At 38.0% G+C, this 27,292-nt stretch overlaps 2 protein-coding genes across 2 annotated transcripts in view; one reads left to right on the forward strand and one right to left on the reverse strand.

The window, feature by feature from the left end:
• The window catches only part of LOC128264005 (cholesterol 7-desaturase nvd), a 371,169-nt gene that overhangs the window by 332,865 nt on the left and 11,012 nt on the right, over nt 1-27,292 (forward strand). The window lies entirely within an intron of this gene.
• LOC128264006 (uncharacterized) lies at nt 20,195-21,451 on the reverse strand. The gene is made up of 2 exons (XM_052999286.1): nt 20,386-21,451; nt 20,195-20,308 (listed from the first exon to the last, which is right to left on the reverse strand). The coding sequence occupies exons 1-2, from the start codon at nt 21,259-21,261 to the stop codon at nt 20,300-20,302; spliced, it is 885 nt and encodes a 294-aa protein (XP_052855246.1). The 5' UTR covers nt 21,262-21,451; the 3' UTR covers nt 20,195-20,299.

Below are 27,292 nucleotides of genomic sequence, written 5' to 3' on the forward strand. Positions count from 1 at the left end.
TTTTTTTATTGTAAGCAAACAAAAGGCTGAATTCCAAATTGTACTTTTCCATGTAGTTATATTCAAATTCAGTGATTGTAATGAAGTTTTTATGGCAATTGAGAATGTTTAATGCACGCATTCTAAATTCTGAGTCTTTAATAATTATTTCCTCAAGACAGCTATCCAATTCTATATTGTTAAATGCCATAATTTTAATAAAGAAAAATATTTTTTTTAATAAAAGGGTATTAAATTGAACGCTCTAACCTTTTAAATTTTTTTTTTTTATATTTTATCTAGATCGTGTGCTCTACTTAAATACTTCTTCTTTAAATTTTTATTGTGCCACTTGTATATTTTGGTAACAAAATTAGCGCTCATGACTACAATGATTATTATTAAGAGTATATGCACCCAATATAGGTCAATATTGTTTGGTTTTACTTTGTTAATATCGTTAGCAGTGGAGTCCACTGACTTAACGTCTACAGTTCCCATTTTGGGTAAATATACTTCCAATATATATCTATTATTATAATTACTTTGATTTTCTGCAGAGAATTATTTATTATATTGTTATTCACTCATTTAAAGAAATTTAAAGAAATATTTGTTGCGTTCTTGTAGTGCCCGGTACTCAGCTATTGTGAGGGGGCGTGGTCCATCTCTTTGCTCAACAGGAGCAGGGATTTCTCACGACGGTGCAGAGGGCGGACTGCCTTTCGCACTCATATGCCTCCTTCGTTGGTGTAGCCGGCGGTCTGCCTACCACACTTCAGTTTCCATCGTTGGTGTAGAAGGATTTGCCATTCCTTCTTTTTTTTTTTTTGTGTTGTTATTTTGTCCGGGCCTTTTGGACTCAGGCGGCGCCGGTGCTGGTCATCTCACAGGCTGATTAATTTTGATTTATCATATTTTGATTTGTAACAATTTTTTTTTTTACAGTGGTGCTTATAGACTTATGCAACTGCCACTACCATAAACTGTAAACTGCCATGTAATAAATTGTTTTCTTAATGGCTTTTCTTTTTTTTTATATTTACTTCGTACATGTTTGTTTTCTCAATAACTTTTTTTTTTTGATATTTATTTTGTACATGTTTGTTCACTTTACTCGCGCACGTGTCACGGTCGCCATGTAATGCATAGTTTTTAATAACTTTAGTCTTTGTAAGTCCGTCTGTTGAGTACGGGCTTTATTAATAGAATGTCCCTTGACTTAAGAATAAAGTTGGCTTGGCTTACAATTCATATACATAGCTGCACGAGCAGCGCCGTGGCCAACGCTTATGTATCTAAATATATATGTTAATGTATACGTTAGTGTATATAGGCGGCGCAAGCAGCGGCCGCGCATGAGAGAGAGAGTGTTATGCTCACATGGTAACCGAATGGTTGGTCGCGCATGCAGACATGTCGGCTCAGCATTTAGGATGTGCATAACATTGTTGTGTGGGTCGAATTACTCCGCATTTGAAGTGCTGGGAATATTTGGACATAGGCAAATGCCACAATGTTGCAGTAATATAAATGGTACAGTGTGTACTCGATATGTGAGCATACTACAATTGGCTCCCGCTCTCGCCCTACAACTAGTGATTTAAAATACAAGCAATTGATGTGAAAAGAACGTCCAAATAAGGACACATCTTCATTTGCTGAGTTATAATTTTAAACTGTTTTTATTTCATAAAGTTTCTTAGCAAGTGACATTGGCTGATTCTTTTCTTATGTATGGCCAACGCAGAGACCGCATCTGTTTGTCCAGAGCGGGAGAGCTACAATTTGACCCCTGCACAAGACCTTTATGCAGAAGGGGAAAACATTTTAAGTGATAATATTTGGAAGCTCAAAAGGCCTGTGCAAATTATTTTTGTTAACTTGTGGATGCATGAATATTTTCCCAATTAATTATAGATAATATCCCCCTCAGAAGTCAACACTGTATGAACACTTGTTTCTTCTGCTGCATTTGATTGAGTCTCTTTTGATTCTTTTAACCTTATGGCCCATTCCACCAAAGACTAAAATTTATTAATTCACCAAAAGAAATTCACCTAATCGCGGCGTCTGCTGGATTATCGTCTGATTTTACGTGATTCCATTCTACATCTGTATATCTTCGAATTTTATCTGTCCTAGGCTTAATAAATTTGATTTAGCTTTGACCATTTTTATGTGTAGAATCACTCCAGGCGTATATTTTTGCCGCATTATTAATTGACTCTGTAATTTGTTGTATTAATTTACTCAATAGATGAGCTGCACACAGCTCTAGTTTCGGAATTGTTTTCCTATTTTTAATGGGATTTACTCTACTTTCTTCTTACTTTTGCATATACCACTACAGCATATGCCTTTTCCGAAGCGTCTGCACGCACGTGCTTTCAATAATGGAATTCAATTTGCTTTGAATCCATCTCGGTATTCTGATTTTGTCCAATAATAAAAGTTTTTCTTTATAATCCGACCATTCCTGGGCATCATCAATTGATAATTCCTGATCCCAGCTATTTTCAGAAATCCAAAGTTCTTGCACCAATAAATTTTTGATAGTGTAGAAAGAACGGTTCGTTTATTTTCTTTTTTTAGAAATCCCTAATTTATCGTTAAATTTAAAATTATTTTTTGGGTTTCCCTTTGAAGTCCCAATGTTTTGACCAGCTCATTTTCTTTAATAGTTATTATCTTGTTATCAACTGTATCCTCTACAACATTTATATTTCTGGTTTGTTAGAAATCCATTTTCTTAAATTCAGGTTAACTTTATTAAGTTGGCTGGAAAACTTCTCTATTATATAAGCTAACACCCAAAATAATACAATTTCCCAGACAGAAGAAAAGAGTAAGCATCGATTGCACAACAAACAGCAAAGCAATGCCCTCAATAATACAATTTCCCAAACCGAAGAAGAGAGCATTTATTCCACAACTAACAGCAAAGCAATGCCCTCAATAAAGCTCAAACGAACTTAGCCACGTGCGCTGAGCTTGCACCTTTTGGTCAGCGATCGTGGGAATGCAGAATAGCCAATTTCCAAAGTTGATCGAACTCAACTAAGTGCATACAATAAAAACAATAATTAAAATGCACTGGCCAATTACAATTAAGTTTGGTCAACGGCGACCAAGAGCAGCAACCAATAATATGAAAGAACGTCAGCAGAATCACCAACAGCGGCAGAGACGGCGGCAGCAATGGATCGACGCGTAGCTGTAAAAAACGATTGTTTAACCCAAGAAAATCAGTTCTTAATCCAATTCAATAAAGAAAAGTTTCATTTTTCATAATCAATTATTTAACTGGCGCCCGAATAGGGACCTGATTAAAAACCGCGAAAAGATAACAAGTTCCGCGTCTCGCGAAGTTCAGAAAGTAAAAAATTCTGACGTTTCGTTTCGAACCTCCGCCTAATCAGTGAGAAGTGGAAAACCAAAATACCGAGATTGTCACTCCTGAAAAAAACAGGACTTGTACCCATCGGAATAATCAGACAAAATTTTATCGCCGTGATCCCTTTAGTATCCGTTCGAAGGGAAAGTGAATTAAGGTACAGAGAAGGCCCCTTAGTAAACTCACACTCAGGAGAGATCGTTGCAGTGTGGGATAAAACGGAATCTGCCGAACTTGTCATCACGAGAGCACGCCGAGATATGTTATTACTGTAAGAATAGTTTTAAGCAATATATTAAAAACAAAAACAAAAAAAATTATTTAATTGAAAAATATTCAAAGAACAAAAAAGTTTTACCCAAATATAAAGTGTGAAGACACATTTTAGTAAGTAAAAAAGATCCAAAATATATAAAAATCCCCACACAATAATTACAAAATACACCCTATAATAAAAAATCTACACCCTAATTATTAGAAGACAACTTCCGAATTCTGAATAACAAAAATTAAAAAAATTAAATTAACCTTTTCGCTGCTCATATATCCATACCCAAAATGACCGAACAAGATTTGGCAGACAGACTCGCGAATTTTACCGGACCCTCATCAGCCAGCACCACACAAATAAATACGCGAATCATGACCGAGAGGGATATTGAGGAAAAAATAAAAACAGTCTTAGAGACAAATCTCAGTAGCCTAGTAAAGGAAATACTTAATCCAATTAAAGATTTTTCCAAATATACAGATCAAACAATTAAAAGATAATTAACGCACAATCTTAGTGAGTTAGATAATTTACCAGACATTGTTCGGACTCTTAGAGACTTTTCAGGAAACAAAACTGAATATTCGTCATGGAGTGTGGAGAGGGTGCTAAAAATCTATGAAAACAGAATTGGTTTACCAAAATATTATGGAATTCTTTTAGCAATCCGTAACAAAATTACTGGTTAAGCGGACGCGTTGTCCCGGGCCCCCGCAGAAATTAATTCAATCAGCTCCTCAGCATCAGCCCATAGCGACGAAAGCTCGTCACACAACCTCATATTTTCGGTAGAAACTCCAATTAACGCATTTAAAAACCAATTATTTCTACTGACTGCCGATACAAATTCCTATAGTTTCGAAATGCCATTCCCAACATACCACAGACACATAATTAAACAAAAATCTCACACAGAAGAAAAACTTGTTGCAATTTTAACTAGTAGACTTGACCCTGAGTTTATAAACGGAATTATTACATCCGAAGAGGTAACGGGAAAAATTCAAAACATTTACCCTACCTATTTTAAATCATACAAGGTACACTCAAAACGAGTGTAAACGAAACGATGTAACCTCGGAGTCCCAACAAAACGAAATAATTTCCCACGAACATAAAAGAACACATAGAGATTACAAATTACAGATTTTGAAGAATAATTTTTTTCCACAACTTACTAAGAAAATTCAAGCAATAGTTCAAGCCTGTCAAACTTGTAAAGAATCAAAATACGACAGGCATCCCCCAAAAGGAGAAATCCAACCGACCCCTATTCCTAATTATTCAGGAGAAATAGTTCACATATATATTTATATTACCGAAAAACATATAGTCTTAACGGGAATTGACAAGTTTTTAAAATACGTTCAAGTAAAAATTTTAGAGTCAAGAGCATCTGAAGATATTAAAAATCCGTTGAGGGAAATGTTAATTGCTTTCGGTATGCCGAAATGGATAATAATGAACAACGAACGATCATTTGGCTCAGCAGCAATAAACTTTATGTTAGAAGATGAACTCAAAAATCATACATAAAAATATTATAGGAACATAATTTTTCAGATTATTTTTACCAACATGCTTGAGGATAACTACAGTCCTCGACTATTCCAATTCACAAATCATCTCATTCGAAACCGGACTAGCGGTAACCTACAAAGCTATGAAGACACTCTGGCGAAGTTAGAAGAATCATTTCATTCACTCACCTCATCTTATCCATTCCACCCATATCTTTCTTATGAACTAAAACAGATTCAAACGGATTTACGCATACTCCAAACTATTATTATTATTATTATTATTAGTATCGTGGTGTTTAGTGTACCGCGACCTGTAAGATCTATTGTACCCCCATTCATAAAGTCGAGGAGTTTTAGTGGGTTGATTCTTCCTAGGAGCTCAGGTGTAAGAGTTCTGGTTCCTAAGATTTTACATCTTATACTTGCTAAAGCCGGACAGTCTGCGATGATGTGTTTAGGACTTCGTTCCTCTATGTCGCAGAATCTGAAAGTTCTACTGCTGGTTATTCCCATCTTACCTAGGTGACTTTTCAGTCTACAGTGCCCGGTTAGTAATCCGGTAACGATCCTAAGTGAATTTTTCCCTAGTTGAATAAGTTCCTTGAACCTCTTCTTGTTGTAGGTATTAATTTGAGTTTTGGCTTGCCTTAGGCCTGGGGTATTCCTCCAGTGTTCTTGTCTCATGGCGCCTTCCTCTTTCCTAAGGTATTCTTTTATATAGTTTTGCCATTTTATCGGCAAGTTCATTTCCGGATATATGCTTATGTCCCGGAATCCATCTGAGGGCCAGCCTGTTTCGGCTGCCCAATATATTTAGCTTACTCTTCACCTCTTGGACTAGCTTCGAGGTGATTTTGTTACTATGTAAATCAGTAATTGCTGCTCGGCTGTCCGAATAGATCGATATGTCCTTTTCTTTGTATCCACGTTGTATGTTGAGCTCTGCACACCGTCCAATGGCACGTACTTCAGCCTGGAATACGCTGGTGTATTGGCCAAGGGATTCGTGATATTTTATGCGAGGCCCTACCACTCCAAGTGGTGCCTTGTTGTGTCAGGGATCCATCTGTGTACCATGCAATGGTGTGTTTAGCCATCGGGTGCACTTCCAATCTTTCTTATTGCCTAGGTGTGCTGTGAAGTTCTGCTCAAAGATTAGTTCGGCTGTCATTTCATCCCTCACCTAACAGATTAGTCGCATCCCTGTTATTTAGAATGCAACCACTACATGTGCCCTCAGTGCTTATTCTCGGGAGTGTAGCTTTGCGTTGAATTTCAATTACACAGTGGAGTGGTGTTAGCTCCACCAGAATTTCTAAGGCAGTTGTAGGACAGGTCCTCATTGCCCCTGTCATGCATACGCAGGCAAGTCTTTGCAGCTTTCCCTAACTGGTTATGCATGCTGGATGGGCTTAGCTCGTTTGCCCCATGCAAGTGCTCCGTAAGTGAGGATTGATCTCACGATCATTAAGTATAGCCATCGAATATCTGAGGCCTGGTTCCCCAGGATTTCCCAGCAATTTTTCGACAGGTATAGAGTGCTCTGTAACACTTTTCCAATGTCTTTTGGACATGGGAGGCGAAGTTCAGCTTACTATCCAAGGTGATTCCTAGATATTTAACCTCTCGGCTAGTTTCTATAGGAGTTCCTAGCAGTGAGATTTGTCTCATTCTCTGTAGTTTTACTTCCTTGTGAAGGGAACGATGACTGTCTTAGCAGGATTTAAGTTGAGTCCAACCTCCCTACACCAGTCTAGCGTTGTCTTTAGTCCGAGTTGGACGATGTCGCAGAGTGTCGCTTCAAATTTGCCTCTGGCGATTATCACGATGTCATCGGCGTATCCTTGACATTGGATTCCTTTTCCAGCAAGTTTGCTGAGAAGGTCATCTACTAGCAGACTTCATAGCAAAGGGGACAGTACTCCTTCTTGCGGGCAGCCTTTGCTGGTTGCAATTGTCACTCTATCCGAACCCAGTGTACATATTGCTTGCCTGGATTCAAGTAGGTTACCAATCCATTTGCTCGTAGTAATGGCGACTTAGGTTAGTTTTTATGAAAATTAGTTTTAAGTATAATGTAACAATTAAATATTTGCAAACTCGTAGTGACTAGCGCATTAACTTATAAGTTCCAAACTTGTAGCGTTAGGATGAAATTTTATAATAAATACAAATACAAATACATAATGTCTACGTTCCTTCTGGACAGGGCAGCTCGAACTGCATCATGTGATGTGTTGTCGAAGGCTCCCTCAATGTCTAGAAAGGCACAGATAGCTATTTCTTTGCTGTCAATTGCCCCTTCTAGGGCGCGACATAGTTGATAAAGTGCAGTGTCTGTTGAACGGCCTGCTCTGTATGCATGCTGTGTGTTTTGCAGCGGACAGTCTCTGAGAGCTGTTCTTCTGATATTGTAGTCTACCAGTTTTTCCAACGTTTTAAGACAAAACGAAGTTAAGCTGATAGGTCTGAAGGACTTTGGGCTGGTGATGTCTTTCTTCCCGATCTTGGGGATGAAGACCACCCTAGCGCTGCACCATGCACTTGGGATGTATCCAAGGGCTCGGCTTCTCACCATTAGTCTTCTTAGGCGGGTTAGGAGTAGTTCCTACCCCTGCTGTAAGAATCATGTCTAATCCCGGTGATTTAAATGGTTGGAAGGTTCCAATAGCCCATTTGAGCTTCTCGGGCGTAACTATAGACTTGGCTGCTGCCCAGTCACTAGCTACTGTCCTAGGGGTTCTATGTTGATCACGCCTTATGTTATATGGGAGTACTCCCCGTGAAATGCGTGTCAAATAGCAATTCTAATATCTCCCGATCCGTGGAGGTGAAGGTGTTGTTCCCTTTCCTCAGGGCTAAATTACTATCCGTTGCACTTTAAGCATTTGCTTTGTGCAGTCTCGCGCCCTCGTTGACGTTACTTATTGCCTCACAGAAGTTCCTATAGTTTTTCCGTTTGGCTTTCCTGATCTGTTTGTTGTAGAGCGTCAGGCTTCGCCTGTATAGTTCCCAGTTCCTATCAGTTTTTGGTTTGTTGAAGAGCTTCCGAGTGGTTACTCGTAGTCGTTCAAGACTAGCATTCCACCATTCTGTTTCCCGCTTCTGTCTGCCTGGAGGTCAACTGTCTTCAAAGGCATTCACTATTTTGTGGCCTACGTTGTCTACCGCTCTATCTAAAACCAAGGGATGTCTAGGGTATCCTGACGGTTCGTTGGAAAGATTGAGCTCTAGAGTTGTCCTGAATTTGTCCCAGTTTGTTTTTCTGGGTTTTCTTTTAGGGTTACATCTTTTTGTAATGAAGGCTACCTCAAACAAAATTGTCCTGTGGTCGGACATGGATTCTTCTGGTGGGGTTTAAATGAATTGGTTGCTAGAGTTATGTCTAGCACCTCTTCCCGTACCCTAGTAACAAATGTAGGCCTGGCGCCGACATTACAGATCTCTAGGTTATTGTTTAAAATAAATTCTAGTAATTGCTGACCTCTGTTGTTGACATCCGTGCTGCCCCAGATCACATGATGCGCGTTGGCATCACATCCTATGATGAGGGGGATCTTGTTTGTCCGGCAGTGGTCCACGAACCGGGGTATTCCTGGCGGTGGACAGGCCTCCTCCCCGGCAAAGTAGGCAGAGGCCACTGCTAGCTTCGGTGCAGCTTCTGTGCCGTTGATGGTTACGGCGACGCAGTCTCTGCTCATGAACTCTGAAAAGATACTATAATTGATATCTTTCCTTATAACGATGCATGATCTGGGAGGTAATCCTCCTGCATCGCATATTACCTTAGTGTCTTTCGTGTACAGGCCTTTTATGCCATGGTGCCACCATGGCTCCTGTACAAGGGCTAGCCCGAGGTGTTGGGAGGTGAACATCCTCGCCAAGACAGCAGATGCTGCTTTGGCCCGATAGATGTTTACCTGGGCTAGCCGAGTGCTGCTTGTTGCAGCCATCACTCCGAGTTTTGGTGCTCCGTGATGTCTGGTGAAGAGGGAGAGCAAGTCTCTCCACCACCGTCTATCACGGTAACCTCGGCTTCCTCGCAGCTGTCGTCCAGGAGGAGCTCCTGGGCCAGCTCTTGGGATGACATAGGGTGTCCATCCCCTTAGGTCGTCCCCAATGTCCATGCTGGTGATGGATTGTCCATCCTGCTCCCCACTCTGCAACTTCGGGTCCACGTTCAGTGGTTCGAGGGTATCCTCGACAGCCTTGCAGATGCCGTCATTGGTCGTCTCTTCCGGAGCTTTCTTAGTCCTTTTCAGACCGCTCACGGTGACGTGGCCAAACCGGAAGTTGAGCTTGTGGCCTTCCGGTCTGGTCCATCCCAACGACCACGAGTGCACCAGCTCCGTCGTTCTTCCTGGAGATGTCCTTCCAGGCGTCCGTCTCGATACGGTTTTGGAAACCAATGAAGGCCAGTAACTCCTCATTGGTCCGGTCTGAGTTCCTCGGGCAGAACAGCGTGGCGTTCTAAGCTGCCTGGATGTCTGCTCCCGTGCGGGTTTCTAGGGGTACTCCCTTCCACGTCCGCAGCCTTCATCCAGGCAGTCGATAATCAGGTAACCCACCCTGAAGGGGATTCCCCTGAACACGACCGGATCGCTCCACGCTGACGTGAGCATCTCGTCCATGACCGACTCCTGGAGCCCGGATAGTTCCTCTGCGGTCAGGCTGGCCTCCGCGTATGTCGGACGGTGTCCGATGACCGGCGGTTGTCGGCTTCTGGTTTTGGTGGGGCTGGGAAGGTATCATCCTGGCCTGCACCTTTGCCTTTTCTGCCGCTGCTGCTGCTGATGTGCTAGGCCCCTCTTGCCCAGGAACCCGTGAGGACCCCAGCCGGTGCTGCCCCCAATGCAGGCTGCTCCCTCGGCTCCTTTGCCTTCTTCAAGGCCTCCTCCGGTGTCATGCCCTGCATAAGATACCTAAGGTACCACTTTACCTTCGACCCTGGCAGGCCACGCCTGTTGGGGTCGTCCAGTCCTCCGGGCTGTCCCAGGGCTGGAAGAGCGTCCTGCTTCTTCAGCTGTCTGATAGAGATTGGCCTACCAGACGCGAGAGGTGGGCGTGCTGGCAGGGTAGCTCCTGCTGGCACACCACGCTCCCTGGCTGGGAATGACTGTGGTGCAGGTCTTCTCGCCTGGGCTGCTGGTGAAGTCCTAGGCGGGTGCGCTGCCGCCTGGGGTCTGTCGCCGTCGAGGGATCTTGGGCTTACCATGATCTGTGCGGTAAAAGGTGTAGGCTCTTATTTGGAAGTTTTATTTGATTGTGAGGTGTCGATATGATATACATTCAGGAACTGTGTTATTTCAAGTTTGTGCCGGGAAACGCCATTCGCGTTCCACATGGTTATTCGTAGATTTGCCATCAATTATTTGAAAGCAACTGTATCACTATGTTCTGGTTTTGACTCAGTGTTTTTGTGGTCGTGTTCATGAAGGACATATATTCCATCATACTTTCATGCATGGTAACCATCATTGATTCCAGTGTGCCTTGTGACTGTCCTGGGACCTGCTATGGGTTTTCCATTCCTGATCAAAGGGCATCGGCGTATGAGAATCTCTTTTGAGTATTAAGCTGACCAAATGAGGATTTCAGCCGTGCCGAAAAAAACTTCCGGCGTCGTTTTTGAATAAGTGAACACGATTTGAGGATTTTGATGGCCCGTGGTTGTCGCATGCGGTTTTTCAAGTCCTTGTAGACCACAAAGCCTATGTAGTTAGCCGTGTGATTTCCTCCGCAGTTTCCACATTTCTTCTTTTGGGGATCTTCCTTGTAGGCAGGGCAGTTTGCGGAATTGTGAAAGTCTCCATAAACTTCACAGACTGATCGGAGTGCGCAGTATGTCCTAGTGTATCCATACTCCTAACAGTTGCATTGCACTGGGCCGTTCCTTTCATGTGGCTCTTCCACCATAATTTCTTGGTGCCAGGTCAGGCCCGATTGTTGAATTTTGTTTTGGTTTTGTTCACCTGTCAGAGTTTTTGTTGCCGTTGTGTTTGGCGCTGCGGTCAACGACTTCACAGTCGGTTTCGCGATAAGAGCTGTTTCTGTCTCTGTTGTTAATTTTGCTGTCGTTGCTGTAGTTGTTGATGCATATTGTTGGAGCTCCAGAGGTCGAGTCTGATGGTGGGGGGGTTTTACACTGAAAACGTAGAAGTAGGTATAAGAGTAAGTAGAGAGGGGGAGCAAGACCGTGCTCTTTGGCTATCGACCGTCAGTAGACGTTTTTTGCACTTCGCTATCGCGAGTTGATATATACGAGAAGTACTGATCTCATTGGCACTATTATAAAATAATTATACACTTGTATTTATCATATCATTGATTTTTTTGAATTGAATAAATATTTAGTTCTGTTTTAGCGTCTTTTCGCTTATATTGTATTTTTTTGTTTTTATATTTTTTCATTTGTCTTTAAAAACATTCACTTTCTTCAACTTTTACCGGAGCACGTCCGCTCACTTCAGCTGCACTATACCATTTTTGTTAACTTCACTTATTTTATAACAGTTGGCTTTCTCGCCATTTAATAGTTTTATAAAACAAAACTAGTAAATCGTTATTAAATAACATTTTAAAGGTTGATATATCAAATAAGCCGGTTAATACTAAATATTGCTTTTCGTGCCGATATAATAGTAGCAGCCGCAAACGGTGTTTTCGTAAAATTGTTTCCTGATTGAAGACTACATTTCCTAAATTTTCAGTAATGCATTTTACCTCATTAAATATTTTTGGAATTAATTGTGAATTGTTTGTTTTGGTTTTGTATTAAGTCGATTTTTTTATTCTGAACAGTTATGAAATCATCATGATCAGGAGTTCCTGCTATCCATTTCCATAAAGTTCCTATTTCTTTTCTGCATTTTTGGCATTATTTCTGATAATGTTATTTCAATGAGCTCTAAATCCATTGAAATTTTCCATTCTATGTCTGTTTTTGATGATTTATTTAAAATTCTCGTGTCCGTGTTAATTATTTCTTCATAAAAACTTAGTTACGTGACGTCTGTAAGTCTTTGTTGTCCTTAAATATAAGTAACTGGAAAAACATTTTTCTGAGAAAAGTAATTAATTTAGTTATTTATATATAATTATAAGTTCGCAACACCGATTAAATAAAAAAAAATATAATTTTATTTTATTCAACTGATTGTTACAAAACTTTACTTATTTATGAAGAACACCGACCTATTAGATTGCGGTCTCAAACTGAACTTAACTTGCTGATCTGGTTCTTTTGGCGATCAAGCCTCGAGATTTGATTGAGTCGGGATTTGAGTGAGTTGTGAGATTGTTCTGAGAACACTTTCGGTTTCTTTTGAGTGAAACTTTAATTATCTTGAATTCAAGTTTCTTGACTCTTGGATACAAGTGCGCTCTTAGATTTTATGACTTTGAAATGTCTTTGGATTGAAATAGGAGCTTATGTGTTTGCGAGCCGAACTTTGATTGTCTTTGAACGTGTAAACGTGACAATTGGGGGGAGTTTTTTAGTCTACAGTTTTGGGTGATAAGCTGGGACTAACATTTGGGGATTTCGTTGCTTAAATATATGAGTCTTATAGGAATATGGGAATGTCACTCCCCCAACCTTCGAATTTGGCCTGTCATCAGGGCGATAACGTAGAGTATAACATAATATTATCTGCTGCAATATTTTCCACAGTAGTATTTACATTCTTATTTCTTGCAATTGGTTGTTCTTCACGATTAGAATATCGCGATATTAAATATTCTTTGGAATATTTTTAAATTTGCAAATTGAATATAATGTTAAACTTATTATAGTGATTACAAATGTGGTTAAACATATTATCTGAAATGTATTGTAATATTTTATATGTGATTCGACTATTTCTTTAGGTTGTATTCAGTGAATTGCTTCAGGTTAAAATTAAAACTGCAGCTTGTTCTTCCTTACTTCTAGATTCTTCAAGATTATTTATTATGTCAAGTCCGTTATTAACAACATCAATAATCATATATAAATCATGATTTTGAATGGAATTATCTGATAAATTATTAATTTTTGTTTCGAGTTCTTCTTTATCGTCTTGATCTAATGTGCCAAACAAATATTTATAAACTGAACCTACCACGTTTAAAAGCCCTTGTTTGCTTCGTCTTACAATTCTTAACACATTCATTTCTCTTTTTAATTTTTCAACTAAATATTGGATTTGGACAAAGTGTTGGAATTATTTGGCTTCGTCCAGTAGGTTGTCGAATGTCGTTTCTGTCTTTGTTAAATTTTTAACTTAAATGGTGGTATTCAAAAATTGTTGGAAATTCCATTGATCCGGTTTTGAATCCATTCATGCGTTTATCGGACATATTTCCATACTTTATCCCTTGGTTGTACTTATAAGCGAGATTAATATCAGGGATAATATAGGGATGAAATTGTTGGAAATTCCATTGATCCGGTTTTGAATACATTCATGCGTTTATCGGACATATTTCCATACTTTATCCCTTGGTTGTACTTATAAGCGAGATTAATATCAGGGATAATATAGGGATGACTTGGTTATGTTTCGTCTTCTTCGGTTTGTCTGGAATTATCATATTTGCTCTTATTAGTCTTCTTTTGTTTTTTAAATTTTGACATATAATGTGTGATTTTCCTGCCTCCATTTGTTTCTTTCGAAGTCTTTATTGTCAACCTGTCTTATTAAACATGTTTTCTTGAAGGGATTGGCTTTAACTAATGGGGATTGTCTATATTTCGTATTAACTTCAAAATCGTGCCCATTTTCATTTAGCTTGTCTATTTTATTGATAGTATTTTATTCAGTGTTAATATCTGGTGTTCATGCATATTAAAAAATGTCTGCGGGAGTTTTATTAGTCGTGCTGTGTTTTGTTTTATGATTGTACACATATAGGATTACTTCGAATTACGTGCATCGGTCCGCTATATTGTTTTCATTACTAATAATTCTCAATTTACTGTCTTATGAAACCTTTCTACATCAGATACACCGTTCTTGCTGGTTGTTACCTACTTATCTACTCCCTCTGATTTTAACCAGTTTTGCAAGGCTATACACATAAAAGCTGAATCTTTGTCTGCTTTGATTTCTTGTGGTTTTCCCATATCGTTAAATACCTTCATTATGGCTCATTTTGCTTCCAGCAAATCTCTACTATTCACTTCAATTAAAGTAGCGAATTTCGAATAAATGTCGATACAAGATAAAAATTGCTGGTTACCAACCATATAGAAATCAATTACATATCGTTCTCTTGCGTTAAGTATTTCTGGAGTTACTTCAAATGACAGTTTTGTATTTCTGTGTTCCGTTTTTGAAATGTTGCAGATTTCACATTCATTGGTGATATTTTGTATTGACATTTGGCTAACTGGATAATAATGTTCTTTAAAGTAGTTGATAGTTTTTTCGATTCCTAGGTGTAGAAGTTCCTTATACTTTTTTAATATCATGTTTTTGAATTCCGCGTAAGTCAGAATATCTAATAATATATGTGTGCATTTTACCAATTTCGTTAAATTGTTGGAACTTATTATTTGTAAAGGGTTTTTCAATAGGTGCGCTTCAACTTTTTTCCGATAGGGACGGCGAACGACGCCATGTTTTTCCTTGTTCTCTTGACATATGAAACTTCATTAGTATACATTTCATCATGGAACGCTACACACTTGAACAGCGATTGCAAATTGTGCAAATTTTAAGAGCATTACGGCCATTTTACGGTTCATTTAACAAACCAGCCCGTTCGACAATCGACCGTCTAGTGCAAAATTTGAGACTACGTTTTCGCTACATAATGTTCCGGTGCCCGTGAGAGCAAGAAGTGCTCGAAGTGATGCTCAACAGGACGGGGCCACACAGCACACGCTACAATCACAATATTAAAAACTAAGTTCGATGAGCGTGTTATTTCGCGAAATGGACCGCGCTCGTGTGATTTGACACCTCTAGACTATTTTTTTTGGGGTAACGTGAAGTCATTGGTCTATGCCAATAAGCCGGCGACGTTGCAAGAGCTCAGAGCCAATATTGAACGCGAAATTGCTGGAATTTCGACCGATCTATGCGAAAAAGTGGTTGAAAATTGGGTTCAACGATTGGACTTCGTAAAACGTGCACGCGGTGGTCATACGAAAGAAATCGAGTTTCATAATTAAATGTATATGTTCAAATTCGATAATAAAAAAAACAAGTTAGTTGAAAAGTCAAATCGTTTGTGTTCTATTCAAAAAAAAAGTTGAAGCGCTCCTATTGAAAAATCCTTTACATTTGCCCATTGGAATGTTAAGAAATCCTCGTCATTATGGAAATAAATTGCGCTTTTCTTAGTGCATACATATTCTTTAATGATGTTTTTAGCTAAATCACCTGTCATTTCCTTGTAAGTTATTTTGATTTTCAATTTGTGAAAATAATGCCTCACCTCAGTTTCATCGTTGTCTCCCTTCTCTAAATCTATTTGTCTAGAGAAATAATTGAATGGTCTGTGACGGAATAGAGCATCTGCTACATGATTTTCTTTTCCCGGAAAATACTTAATTTTATAATCAAATTCGTTTAATTTGATTTTCCACCTTTGTAGTGTCATGTTTGGTTCCTTGATGTTATTTAGACAGACAAGGGGTTTATGGTCACTCAGTATTTCAAAAGATCTCCCGAATAAGTATGATCTGAAATATTTTGTTGCCCATAGTTTGGCTAGAAATTCTTTCTCTATAGTGGCATAGTTTATTTCATGTTCGTTCAAAGTTCTACTGGCATAACAAACGATCTGATAAATTATTAATTTTTGTTTCGAGTTCTTCTTTATCGTCTTGATCTAATGTGCCAAACAAATATTTATAAACTGAACCTACCACGTTTAAAAGCCCTCGTTTGCTTCGTCTTACAATTCTTAACCCATTCATTTCTCTTTTTAATTTTTCAACTAAATATTGGATTTGGACAAAGTGTTGGAATTATTTGGCTTCGTCCAGTAGGTTGTCGAATGTCGTTTCTGTATTTGTTAAATTTATACTTAAATGGTGGTATTCAAAAATTGTTGGAAATTCCATTGATCCGGTTTTGAATCCATTCATGCGTTTATCGGACATATTTCCATACTTTATCCCTTGGTTGTACTTATAAGCGAGATTAATATCAGGGATAATATAGGGATGAAATTGTTGGAAATTCCATTGATCCGGTTTTGAATCCATTCATGCGTTTATCGGACATATTTCCATACTTTATCCCTTGGTTGTACTTATAAGCGAGATTAATATCAGGGATAATATATGGATGACTTGGTTATGTTTCGTCTTCTTCGGTTTGTCTGGAATTATCATATTTGCTCTTATTAGTCTTCTTTTGTTTTTTAAATTTTGACATATAATGTGTGATTTTCCTGCCTCCATTTGTTTCTTCGAAGTCTTTATTGTCAACCTGTCTTATTAAACATGTTTTCTTGAAGGGATTGGCTTTAACTAATGGGGATTGTCTATATTTCGTATTAACTTCAAAATCGTGCCCATTTTCATTTAGCCTGTGTTGACGCAGGTTTATATTATTTATTTCAATTCTTGCGGTTTTATTTTATTTAATTTCTGTTCAGCTTAGCTTTTTCACGTCTGCTTCCAATTGTCTCTCTCAATTCAAGTGTTACCCTATTCTGATCTTCACATAGTCCTTACTACTTATTCTACATTATTGGAACATCGGAATGGAACATAAGTGTTATTATTATTAAATTATTAAATAGTCACATCTTATATCCACTTGATCTATACAGCTTCCAATATACTGCTAACAGCTCGGCCATCCTCACAATTAGATCGTCCTCGATCGTGGGTTTCTAATATTATAAAAGTTTTTCTTAATATTATATGTTTTAGTTAGTAATAATTTTGACTAGTTATGATATATAATTAAATTAATTTAGCATATATTAGGAGTTAATTTCACACTGATTACGCCAATCTGCCCATTTTCGTATCCGACATGCTTCTACAATTCCTTCATAGGGAATTTGACTAATTTGACAATTTTCAATATCACTTATGACATATCTATCGTTTGGCAATATCTTTTTAACGATATATGGTCCTTTGTACTTTGGTACAAACTTTTTGTTTGTACCAATTGTGGTGTCAATGTTTCGCATTACAACAAAATCGCCTTCCTCAAATTCTATATGGTCTTTATGATTTTTCTGAAAATATTCTTTGCTCCTTTTCTGGCACTGTTCTATTTTATCTGAAGAATTCTTACGCACATTTTCTAAATCACTCTGTGGTATATCATTTCTATCATCTAAGTATTCTGTTAATGCGTCAATATTGCAACCTCTCTGCTGAACTCCAAATAATAATACTGAGGGTAATTCCTTTGTAGTTGAATGCATTGAATTATTAATGGCATATTCGGCCCTATCTAAAAGTTTGCTCCAGTCTTCATGCTTAATTGGTTCAGTTATCTTGGCCAACATCGCTTTTATTGTCCTATTTACTCTCTCCACCTGTCCGTTCGCTTGAGGTGACGCAGTTGCTACCTTAACGTGTTCGATATTATTTTCTAATAAAAATTTGGCAAATTCTAATGACGTAAAACATGTACCTCTATCACTTACAACTCTACGTGGTCGACTATAGTATTGAAAATATTTTGAAAAAAACACATGTTGACTTCTTTTGTACTCGTTGAATTCACTGGATACAACTTAACAAATTTGGTAAATCCATCAATAATTACTAGCAAATGTTTCTTTTTCGATATAACTGAAGGTAAAGGTCCAAAATGGTCTATGTGTAATGTATCAAACGGAATTGGTCGCTTAGGTATATTATGAAGTGTTCGATTATTCGCATGTGTGGGTACCGTAAACATGATACACTTTAAGCAATTTCCAATAAATGCATCTATTTTAGCTTTCATGTTTGGAAACCAATAGTGTCTCATTATTTCTTTTAAGCACTTCTCGGAACCTAAATGACATAAATTTTCATGAACCCTCCTAATTATATGGGATTCCATTTCAGCTGGTACATATAGCAATTCAATATCATTCTCACCTAATCTATAAACAATTCCATCGCTTAATATAAAGTTCTTCACACTTCCTTGTTCTAATTGTTCTTTCAATTTCACTATAATACTATCTCTATTTTGCGTTATCTGAAGCTGAAGGTTGATGTCGTCACTGTCAATTACTGAAACTATTTGATCTTTGTTGTCACTGTTTTGGATATTCACTACTGGTTCATATTCAAAACTCTCATTTAAGGCTGATGGGTATCTACTTAATGAATCAACATGAGTCATATACTTTCCACTACGATGCTTAAGGGTATAATTGTAATTAGCCAATTCTAAAGCCCATCTGGCAATGCTCGAGTTAAGGCGTCCTTTCCCTAGGCACAAAACTACTGCATTACAATCTGTTACTATGTTAAACGGAATTCCTTCTAAATATATTCTGAATTTTCGTAATGAATAAACTACAGCTAATGTTTCCAATTTAAAGCTTTCATATCTAGCTTCTAGTTTTGTTGCTCTTTGTGAAAAATAGGCTATTGGGTGAAACTTATTATCATTCTGCTTTTGCAACAAAATTCCTCCAAATCCCTCGCTACTTGCGTCGCAATGCAATTCAGTCTCTCGATTTGGGTTGTACAAGGATAATATGGGAGATGAAATTAATTTGTCACGAAGATATTCAAAAGTTTTTATACAATCCTCACTAAGTTCATACTTAACACCTGCTTTTGTGAGCTCTTGCAATGGCTTTGCTATTTTTGAGTATGCCGGAATAAACCTCCTAAAGTATGAAAATAGTCCTACACATTTCTGCATTCCATGGCGATCTTTTGGTATCGGAAGATGTTTAATAGTTGATGTGTGCTCATAATTCGGACTTATTCCTTTTTCACTCAGTGTATACCCTAAAAATTCAATGCTTTTGTAAGCGAACTGGCACTTATTTATTTTAATTTCCAATCGGTACTCTGCTAAAATTCGTAATACTCTTCCTACAATCTTAAAATGTTCGTTCAATGTTTTCGAGCCTATAGCAATATCGTCTATATAAACTACTACATTTCCTTCGCGAATCAAAGGTTGAAGAATAAAGTTAATAAATCTCATAAATACTGCGGGTGCATTCATGAGTCCGAAAGGCATTCTTGTATATTCATATTGACCGGAAGGTGTTACAAATGCTGTATACTGCACGGAACTTTCTGCTACTTTCACTTGATGGTATCCATTTTTCAAATCTAACAATGTAAAATACTTATTTCCTTCTAATCTCTCTAAGCAGTCATCTATGAGGGGAAGGGGGTATCCGTCTCGAACGGTTATCTTATTAAGTTGTCTATAATCTACACACATACGCTTTTCTCCAGATTTTTTCTTAACAAGAACGATAGCGGAACTATAGGGTGAATTGCTTTCTCTTATGAATCCTTTTTTCAATAACTCATCAATTTTTGAATCTACTTCTTTCTTTTCCTGATACGAAAGTCTTCTTGGTACAGTGCGTACCGGTTCTTCAGACTTAAGTCTTAGCCTCATTTCATAACTATGTTGGATCGCTGGGATGTTAGATAAACATAAGTAATTCAATCTTATTATTTCACTGAGTTCGCTTCGATCTTCATCACTTAACTTCGGGTCAATGTCAAAACTTTCATCATCCTGAAATACATCAATACTATATATATACGGAATGCTGTCGTCACTAACTATTTCATTTTCTATACACAACTCTTCAAAATCTCTACTGCTTTCTAAATGGTCACTGTCTCTATATGTTTCACTATTCTGAAGTCTATTTATTGGTTCAATACTCACTATTTTCAATGGTTCACTATCCTTAAATAAATTCACTTCTACAATTTCTTTTACCTTATCCTTAGAAATCAATTTTATTCCAAATTTCTCAAAAAACTTACGGCCTAACAGAACATTAGTTGAAACATAATTATTGGGTACAACAAAAAATGAAATTTCTTCTTCTATGTTTTGAAAAACGAGCCTGACAAAAATTTTTCCGAATGTTTTAATTTTAAATCCATTAACTCCATAGTAATTCGTCGGGACCAGTATATCGCTAAAGTTTTTATAAGGAATCGCAGAGTGCTGAATTAAATTAATGGCGCTTCCCGTATCGAACATGGCAGACAGAAGAGTTACGTTAGGCTTATGTTGGCAATCAGTGTAAAAATATACTCCTACCTGGTTAAAAATCGGAATAAACATATTAGGCTCCTCTTCGTCATCTCGTATCGGCTGGTTGTTGGCTGCTCCCACCACTCTCGGATCACTTGCTGGCTTCTGCTGACAATCCTTTAGCATATGTTGGAGGGATCCACAACGGAAACAAGATCCCTTCTCGCGTTTCGGCGCAGTGCACGACGAAGCGTAGTGCCCATAAGCAGAGCAATTGTAGCACCGGACTGTTTTCCGATCTCCTCCAGTATTTTCCATGCGCTGAGGAAAATTGTGTGACTTCTTCCTTAGATTGCCATACTTCCAAGCCAATTCCTTCAATTGTGCGATTGTTGTTGCTGTGTACAATATAGCGATATTGGCTGAACGATCGCGAAAACCATCAATGACGAACTGCACTGTCAATTTTTCGTCAATATTTGCACGCATAGCAATTTCCTCCATCTGAAGTATGTATCCCATAACGGTGTTCTTCGCGGGGTTGAACATGGTTTCCTTAAGTAGCAATACAATATCAGCAGTTGAGCTTCCACGACCGAATGTTTTTATGAAATTTGTCTTAAATTCGTCGTAAGTGTTCGATCGATCAACACTCACAAACAAGTCGGCATCTGTACCCGATTTCATCAACATTCGTACGCAGCGCAGTTGAAAATTTGTACATGTGTTGATATCTCTGCAGACTCTCTCAAAATTCAAAATCCACTTAAGGGCTTCCTCATTTTCAGTGGCAGAAAACGGGCTCACGAGGTGCATCACCATTTGGAGGTCATATGTCGTTTTGTCGACGTTTTTCATCAATCCGGCCAATATTTTCTTCTTCTCAGCAACCCTTATGGCGGCGTCAAGCAGTGCTTCTTCTTCTTCCAATGTCTTGTCCATTTCAGAATGGCGTCGTAATTATAAAAGCGGAAAAAAATGTGTGCTCTCAGGTATGGCTATGTAGGCGAATGTATTAATGGGACTATCCCACTTCTGAAGTTGTTGACGCAGGTTTATATTATTTATTTCAATTCTTGCGGTTTTATTTTATTTAATTTCTGTTCAGCTTAGCTTTTTGATCTTCACATAGTCCTTACTACTTATTCTACATTATTGGAACATCGGAATGGAACATAAGTGTTATTATTATTAAATTATTAAATAGTCACATCTTATATCCACTTGATCTATACAGCTTCCAATATACTGCTAACACCTGTCTATTTTATTGATAATATTTTATTCAGTGTTAATATCTGGTGTTCATGCATATTAAAAAATGTCTGCGGGAGTTTTATTAGTCGTGCTGTGTTTTGTTTTATGATTGTACACATATAGGATTACTTCGAATTTCGTGCATCGGTCCGCTATATTGTTTTCATTACTAATAATTCTCAATTTACTGTCTTATGAAACCTTTCTACATCAGATACACCGTTCTTGCTGGTTGTTACCTACTTATCTACTCCCTCTGATTTTAACCAGTTTTGCAAGGCTATACACATAAAAGCTGAATCTTTGTCTGCTTTGATTTCTTGTGGTTTTCCCATATCGTTAAATACCTTCATTATGGCTCATTTTGCTTCCAGCAAATCTCTACTATTCACTTCAATTAAAGTAGCGAATTTCGAATAAATTTCGATACAAGATAAAAATTGCTGGTTACCAACCATATAGAAATCAATTACATATCGTTCTCTTGCGTTAAGTATTTCTAGAGTTACTTCAAATGACAGTATTTTGTATTTCTGTGTTCCGTTTTTGAAATGTTGCAGATTTCACATTCATTGGTGATATTTTGTATTAACATTTGGCTAACTGGATAATAATATTCTTTAAAGTAGTTGATAGTTTTTTCGATTCCTAGGTGTAGAAGTTCCTTTTACTTTTTTAATATCATGTTTTTGAATTCCGCGTAAGTCAGAATATCTAATAATATATGTGTGCATTTTACCAATTTCGTTAAATTGTTGGAACTTATTATTTGTAAAGGGTTTTTCAATAGGTGCGCTTCAACTTTTTTCCGATAGGGACGGCGAACGACGCCATGTTTTTCCTTGTTCTCTTGACATATGAAACTTCATTAGTATACATTTCATCATGGAACGCTACACACTTGAACAGCGATTGCAAATTGTGCAAATTTTAAGAGCATTACGGCCATTTTACGGTCCATTTAACAAACCAGCCCGTTCGACAATCGACCGTCTAGTGCAAAATTTGAGACTACGTTTTCGCTACATAATGTTCCGGTGCCCGTGAGAGCAAGAAGTGCTCGAAGTGATACTCAACAGGACGGGGCCACACAGCACACGCTACAATCACAATATTAAAAACTAAGTTCGATGAGCGTGTTATTTCGCGAAATGGACCGCGCTCGTGTGATTTGACACCTCTAGACTATTTTTTTTTGGGGTAACGTGAAGTCATTGGTCTATGCCAATAAGCCGGCGACGTTGCAAGAGCTCAGAGCCAATATTGAACGCGAAATTGCTGGAATTTCGACCGATCTATGCGAAAAATTGGTTGAAAATTGGTTTCAACGATTGGACTTCGTAAAACGTGCACGCGGTGGTCATACGAAAGAAATCGAGTTTCATAATTAAATGTATATGTTCAAATTCGATAATAAAAAAAAAAGTTAGTTGAAAAGTCAAATCGTTTGTGTTCTATTCAAAAAAAAAGTTGAAGCGCTCCTATTGAAAAACCCTTTACATATGCCCATTGGAATGTTAAGAAATCCTCGTCATTATGGAAATAAATTGCGCTTTTCTTAGTGCATACATATTCTTTAATGATGTTTTTAGCTAAATCACCTGTCATTTCCTTGTAAGTTATTTTGATTTTCAATTTGTGAAAATAATGCCTCACCTCAGTTTCATCGTTGTCTCCCTTCTCTAAATCTATTTGTCTAGAGAAATAATTGAATGGTCTGTGACGGAATAGAGCATCTGCTACATGATTTTCTTTTCCCGGAAAATACTTAATTTTATAATCAAATTCGTTTAATTTGATTTTCCACCTTTGTAGTTTCATGTTTGGTTCCTTGATGTTATTTAGACAGACAAGGGGTTTATGGTCACTCAGTATTTCAAAAGATCTCCCGAATAAGTATGATCTGAAATATTTTGTTGCCCATAGTTTGGCTAGAAATTCTTTCTCTATAGTGGCATAGTTTATTTCATGTTCGTTCAAAGTTCTACTGGCATAACAAACGGGTTTATGATTTTGAGACAAAACTGCACCGATGGCAATATTACTAGCGTCAGTAGTTAGGGAAAAAGTTTTACTAAAATCAGGGTAGATTAAAATCGGATCTGAAGTAATAAGTACCTTTTAACTATCAAATGCTGCTATGAAATCTTTATTTTTTGTGTCTATTGTTGCTCCTTTTTTCAATTTAATGGTCATGGGTTTAACTATGTTAGCGAAGTTTGGAATGAACTTGCGATAGAATCCATATAATCCCAAAATTGATTTTATTTGTTTACAGTCTTTGGTAGTGGGAAATTTTTAATAGCGTTGGTTTTATTTGGATTGGGCTTGATACCGTTAGTAGTTACAACATGACCTAGGAATTCTGTTTCTTTTTTCATGAACTCGGATTTATCTAATTTCAGTTTTAAGTTTGCGTCCCTAAGTTTTCCAAAAACTTTCTTTAGAGTAAGATGTGTTCCTCCAATGAAGTGGATAAAATTATTATATCGTCTAAATAAACTAAACAATCTTTGTAGATTAAATCTTCCAAAGGCCAAACGCGTCGGTCTTCTTGGGAACGACCCAAATAGGTGAACAGTAAGGAGATTTTGACTTACGGATTATTCCCTGCTCTATCATTTCTTTGATTTGCCTTTTTACTTCTTCATCAACGCTCTGGGGGTATTTATATGGCTTACGATAAACTGGGTCTTCATGCTGAGTTTGGATTGTGTGTTTAATAGTAGTTGTGAAAGTCAAGTTCTCACCTTCTCTGTACTGAATGACCCCATATTCAAACAGAACCTTCTTTAAACTTTCATTTCACTTTATCTCCTCGCTATTCAGATGTTTCGCGTAAATCATTATTAATCGCGAAGTTTACCGATTGATCTTCTGTAGAAGGTAGACTTAGGCACTTTTGTGCGGACTTATCCTCTTCCATATATTCGTTGTTGTATCGGAATTTATATGTTTGGGGGCCTAATTTAATTGTTTTGTTTTCATAGCCAATTTTAGCCTTAGCAGCTTCTAGGTAATTTCGACCTAACAGGATATCGTAACTAACGGAAAATTTATGCAAATAAAATTTTTGTTCTGACGGACATGTTACACTTAATTTTACTATGATACTTTTATGTATTTTTACTGGACCTCTAATAGTATACACTTTTAAATCTTCTTTTATCCCTTTTGGTTTAGCAAAAATGTTATTCATTATATTGATTGATGATCCTGTGTCTACCATTTCTTTATAAAATTTATTATGAAAGACAATTTTTACATAGGGATTGTGTCTTCGGTCTCCGAGGCATTTTGATTAAAATGTAAGTCTATCCTATTTTGGCCACTTTGACTTTCACCACTAAAGCTATTTGCATTAGCCTGATCGTTCGAATTTTGATGATTATTTGGGTTTTGTAGTCTAGCTTGATTTATTTGTTTCGCCTAGCAGGTAGAACTAGGTTCTGCCTCTTCGCCCTGCCACCTTTATCGCAGGCTCCCTAAGCTTGCTCTGGGTTGTTTCGGCAAGGTGTATCGCCTAGCGGGTAGGAGTAGGTTCGAAGCTCAGCCACCTTTATCGCAGACTCCACGCAAGGACTGTCTGAGCTCGATATAACCACGACCTAGACCCCGTAAGAGGGCTGGTCTTAATGTGTGTCATATAAATTCCCAAAGCTTCTCACGAAAAATTGAATAATTTAGATACCGCTTTATCAATTCGAACGTCAATATTATATGTGTGGCTGAAACTTGGTTTGTTCCAAATTTATGTAATGTTTTGGTTGAATGTGATGGTTATAATTTGCATCGCTCTGATCGTGATAATCATGGGGGTAGGGTTGCAATATATGTGAATAAAAAGTAAAGTTCCACGTTTGTATGCATACATTCAACCAGCAATGCAATAGAATACTTATTTATAGAAATTAAATGCCAAATAAAAACCTGAAAAGCTGCTAATTGAATGTATATACCGACCTAACTGTCGGAATGACTATGATCAATTTTTAAATATCCTCCCTGGTGTGTCGCTAAATTATTCAGACGTATTTATTTTTATTTTTTTTTTTTTTAACATATGCATTTTATTTATTGAATCTTCTCTGTATTGAGACTAACAATAAGTATATAAAATCTTAAATTAAAAAGCTATATCTGACAGTCAAGTTGACTGACGCGGGATGTAAGGGCTCTAATAACTATTGCTGAGCTGGAAGGTCATTTCGTTGCAATCGGGTCCGGTTGGAAACCCTGGCGAGCTGGTTTGGATAAGAAGTTAGCTTGGTGTGGTAGGACGCCTTTTGTTCTGAAAATTCATCTTTTACGGTTAGAATGCCAAGAACTCTGTGGATGTTGTCGTTCCGAACATACCAAGGTGCCCCAGTGATAGTTCTCAGGATTTTTGATTGTGCTCGCTGGATAATGTCGATGTTACTGCTGCTCGCGTTTCCCCACAATTGGGAGCCGTAAGTCCAGACTGGCTTAAGCGTTGAATTGTAGAGCAGAACCTTGAAGTCCAAGCAGAGGGGGGAGCGAGCGTTTATGAGCCAATGGAGGTTATTGGAATTTAGTTTTAGATGAATTTTCCTAGCTTCGATATGTCTCCGCCATGTAAGTCTCCTGTCTAGGTGGGCGCCAAGGTACGTTACATTGTCAGCTTGTGGAAGTGGCGTGTTATTCAGAGTTAGCGGGGGACACGTTTGCCTGTTAAGAGTAAACTTTATGTGTTTACATTTTTGCGCATTTATTTTTATACGCCAGTCTGATAACCACCTCTCCACTACCACGAGATGATCAGCTAGTAGTGTTGTTGCCTGAATTGGGTATTTGGACCGACCTAGGATCGCGGTACCATCTGCGAATGTAAAAGTAGTCATCCGCTCGTTCGTGGGAATATCTGCGGCGTAAAGGAGAAATAGAGTTGGACCAAGGGCGCTACCTTGACGAACTCCAGCCTCTGTCGTATAATCGTCGGATGTTGTAGTGTTGCATCTCACGGCGAAGGCTCTGTTGTAAAGGTACGATTCAAGTATCCTGTGAGTGTTTTCCGGCAGTAACATTCTGATTTTATGCATAAGGCCATCGAGCCAGACTCGGTCGAAAGCCTGCGCAACGACAAGGAATACCACGCTGCAGTATTCCCGAAGCTCGAATGCAGTTCGTATTACTGTTGTTAATCTATCGACTTGCTCTATTGTTCCATGGCTTTCTCGAAATCCAAATTTATGTGCCGGAATAACGTTGTGCTCTTTCAGATGTGGGATTATGCGCGTCAGAAGGCATTTTTCGAGCAGTTTTGACAGACACGAGAGTAAACTTATCGGTCTGTATGAAGCTGGTATTGTGTGATCTTTTCCTGGCTTTGGGATCATTATGATTACCGACTTTTTTCATTTTTTTGGGAAGTAGCCAAGTCGTGTAATCCCGTTAAATAGTTTACAAATTACCTCAACTGCACAGTTTGGGAGTTCAATTAGCATCTTAGGAGTTATTAGATCACCGCCTGGGGCCTTTTTTGTTTTTAATTGCTTTGCAACTTCGTTTGTTTGGAACAGAATTGGCGCCGTCTCAGTTCCACCTCGAATTGACGGCGACGGTAGTGTGAATGAATTATTTGCAGGGTTTGGCTGAAAAACATGTTGAAGGTGTAAAGCAAATGTACAGGCTCTGTCTTTGTCGCTTCTGGCCCAGCTGCCTGAAGAGTCTCTTACGTGAATTACTGTTTCGGCCG

Source organism: Drosophila gunungcola, unplaced genomic scaffold (genome assembly GCF_025200985.1).
Source record: "Drosophila gunungcola strain Sukarami unplaced genomic scaffold, Dgunungcola_SK_2 000044F, whole genome shotgun sequence".
NCBI classification, from domain to species: Eukaryota; Metazoa; Arthropoda; class Insecta; order Diptera; family Drosophilidae; genus Drosophila; species Drosophila gunungcola.

Coding starts and splice junctions, on each gene's coding strand:
- LOC128264006 (XM_052999286.1), bottom strand. CDS start 21,261: ATGGACAAGACATTGGAAGAAGAAGAAGCACTGCTTGACGCCGCCATA.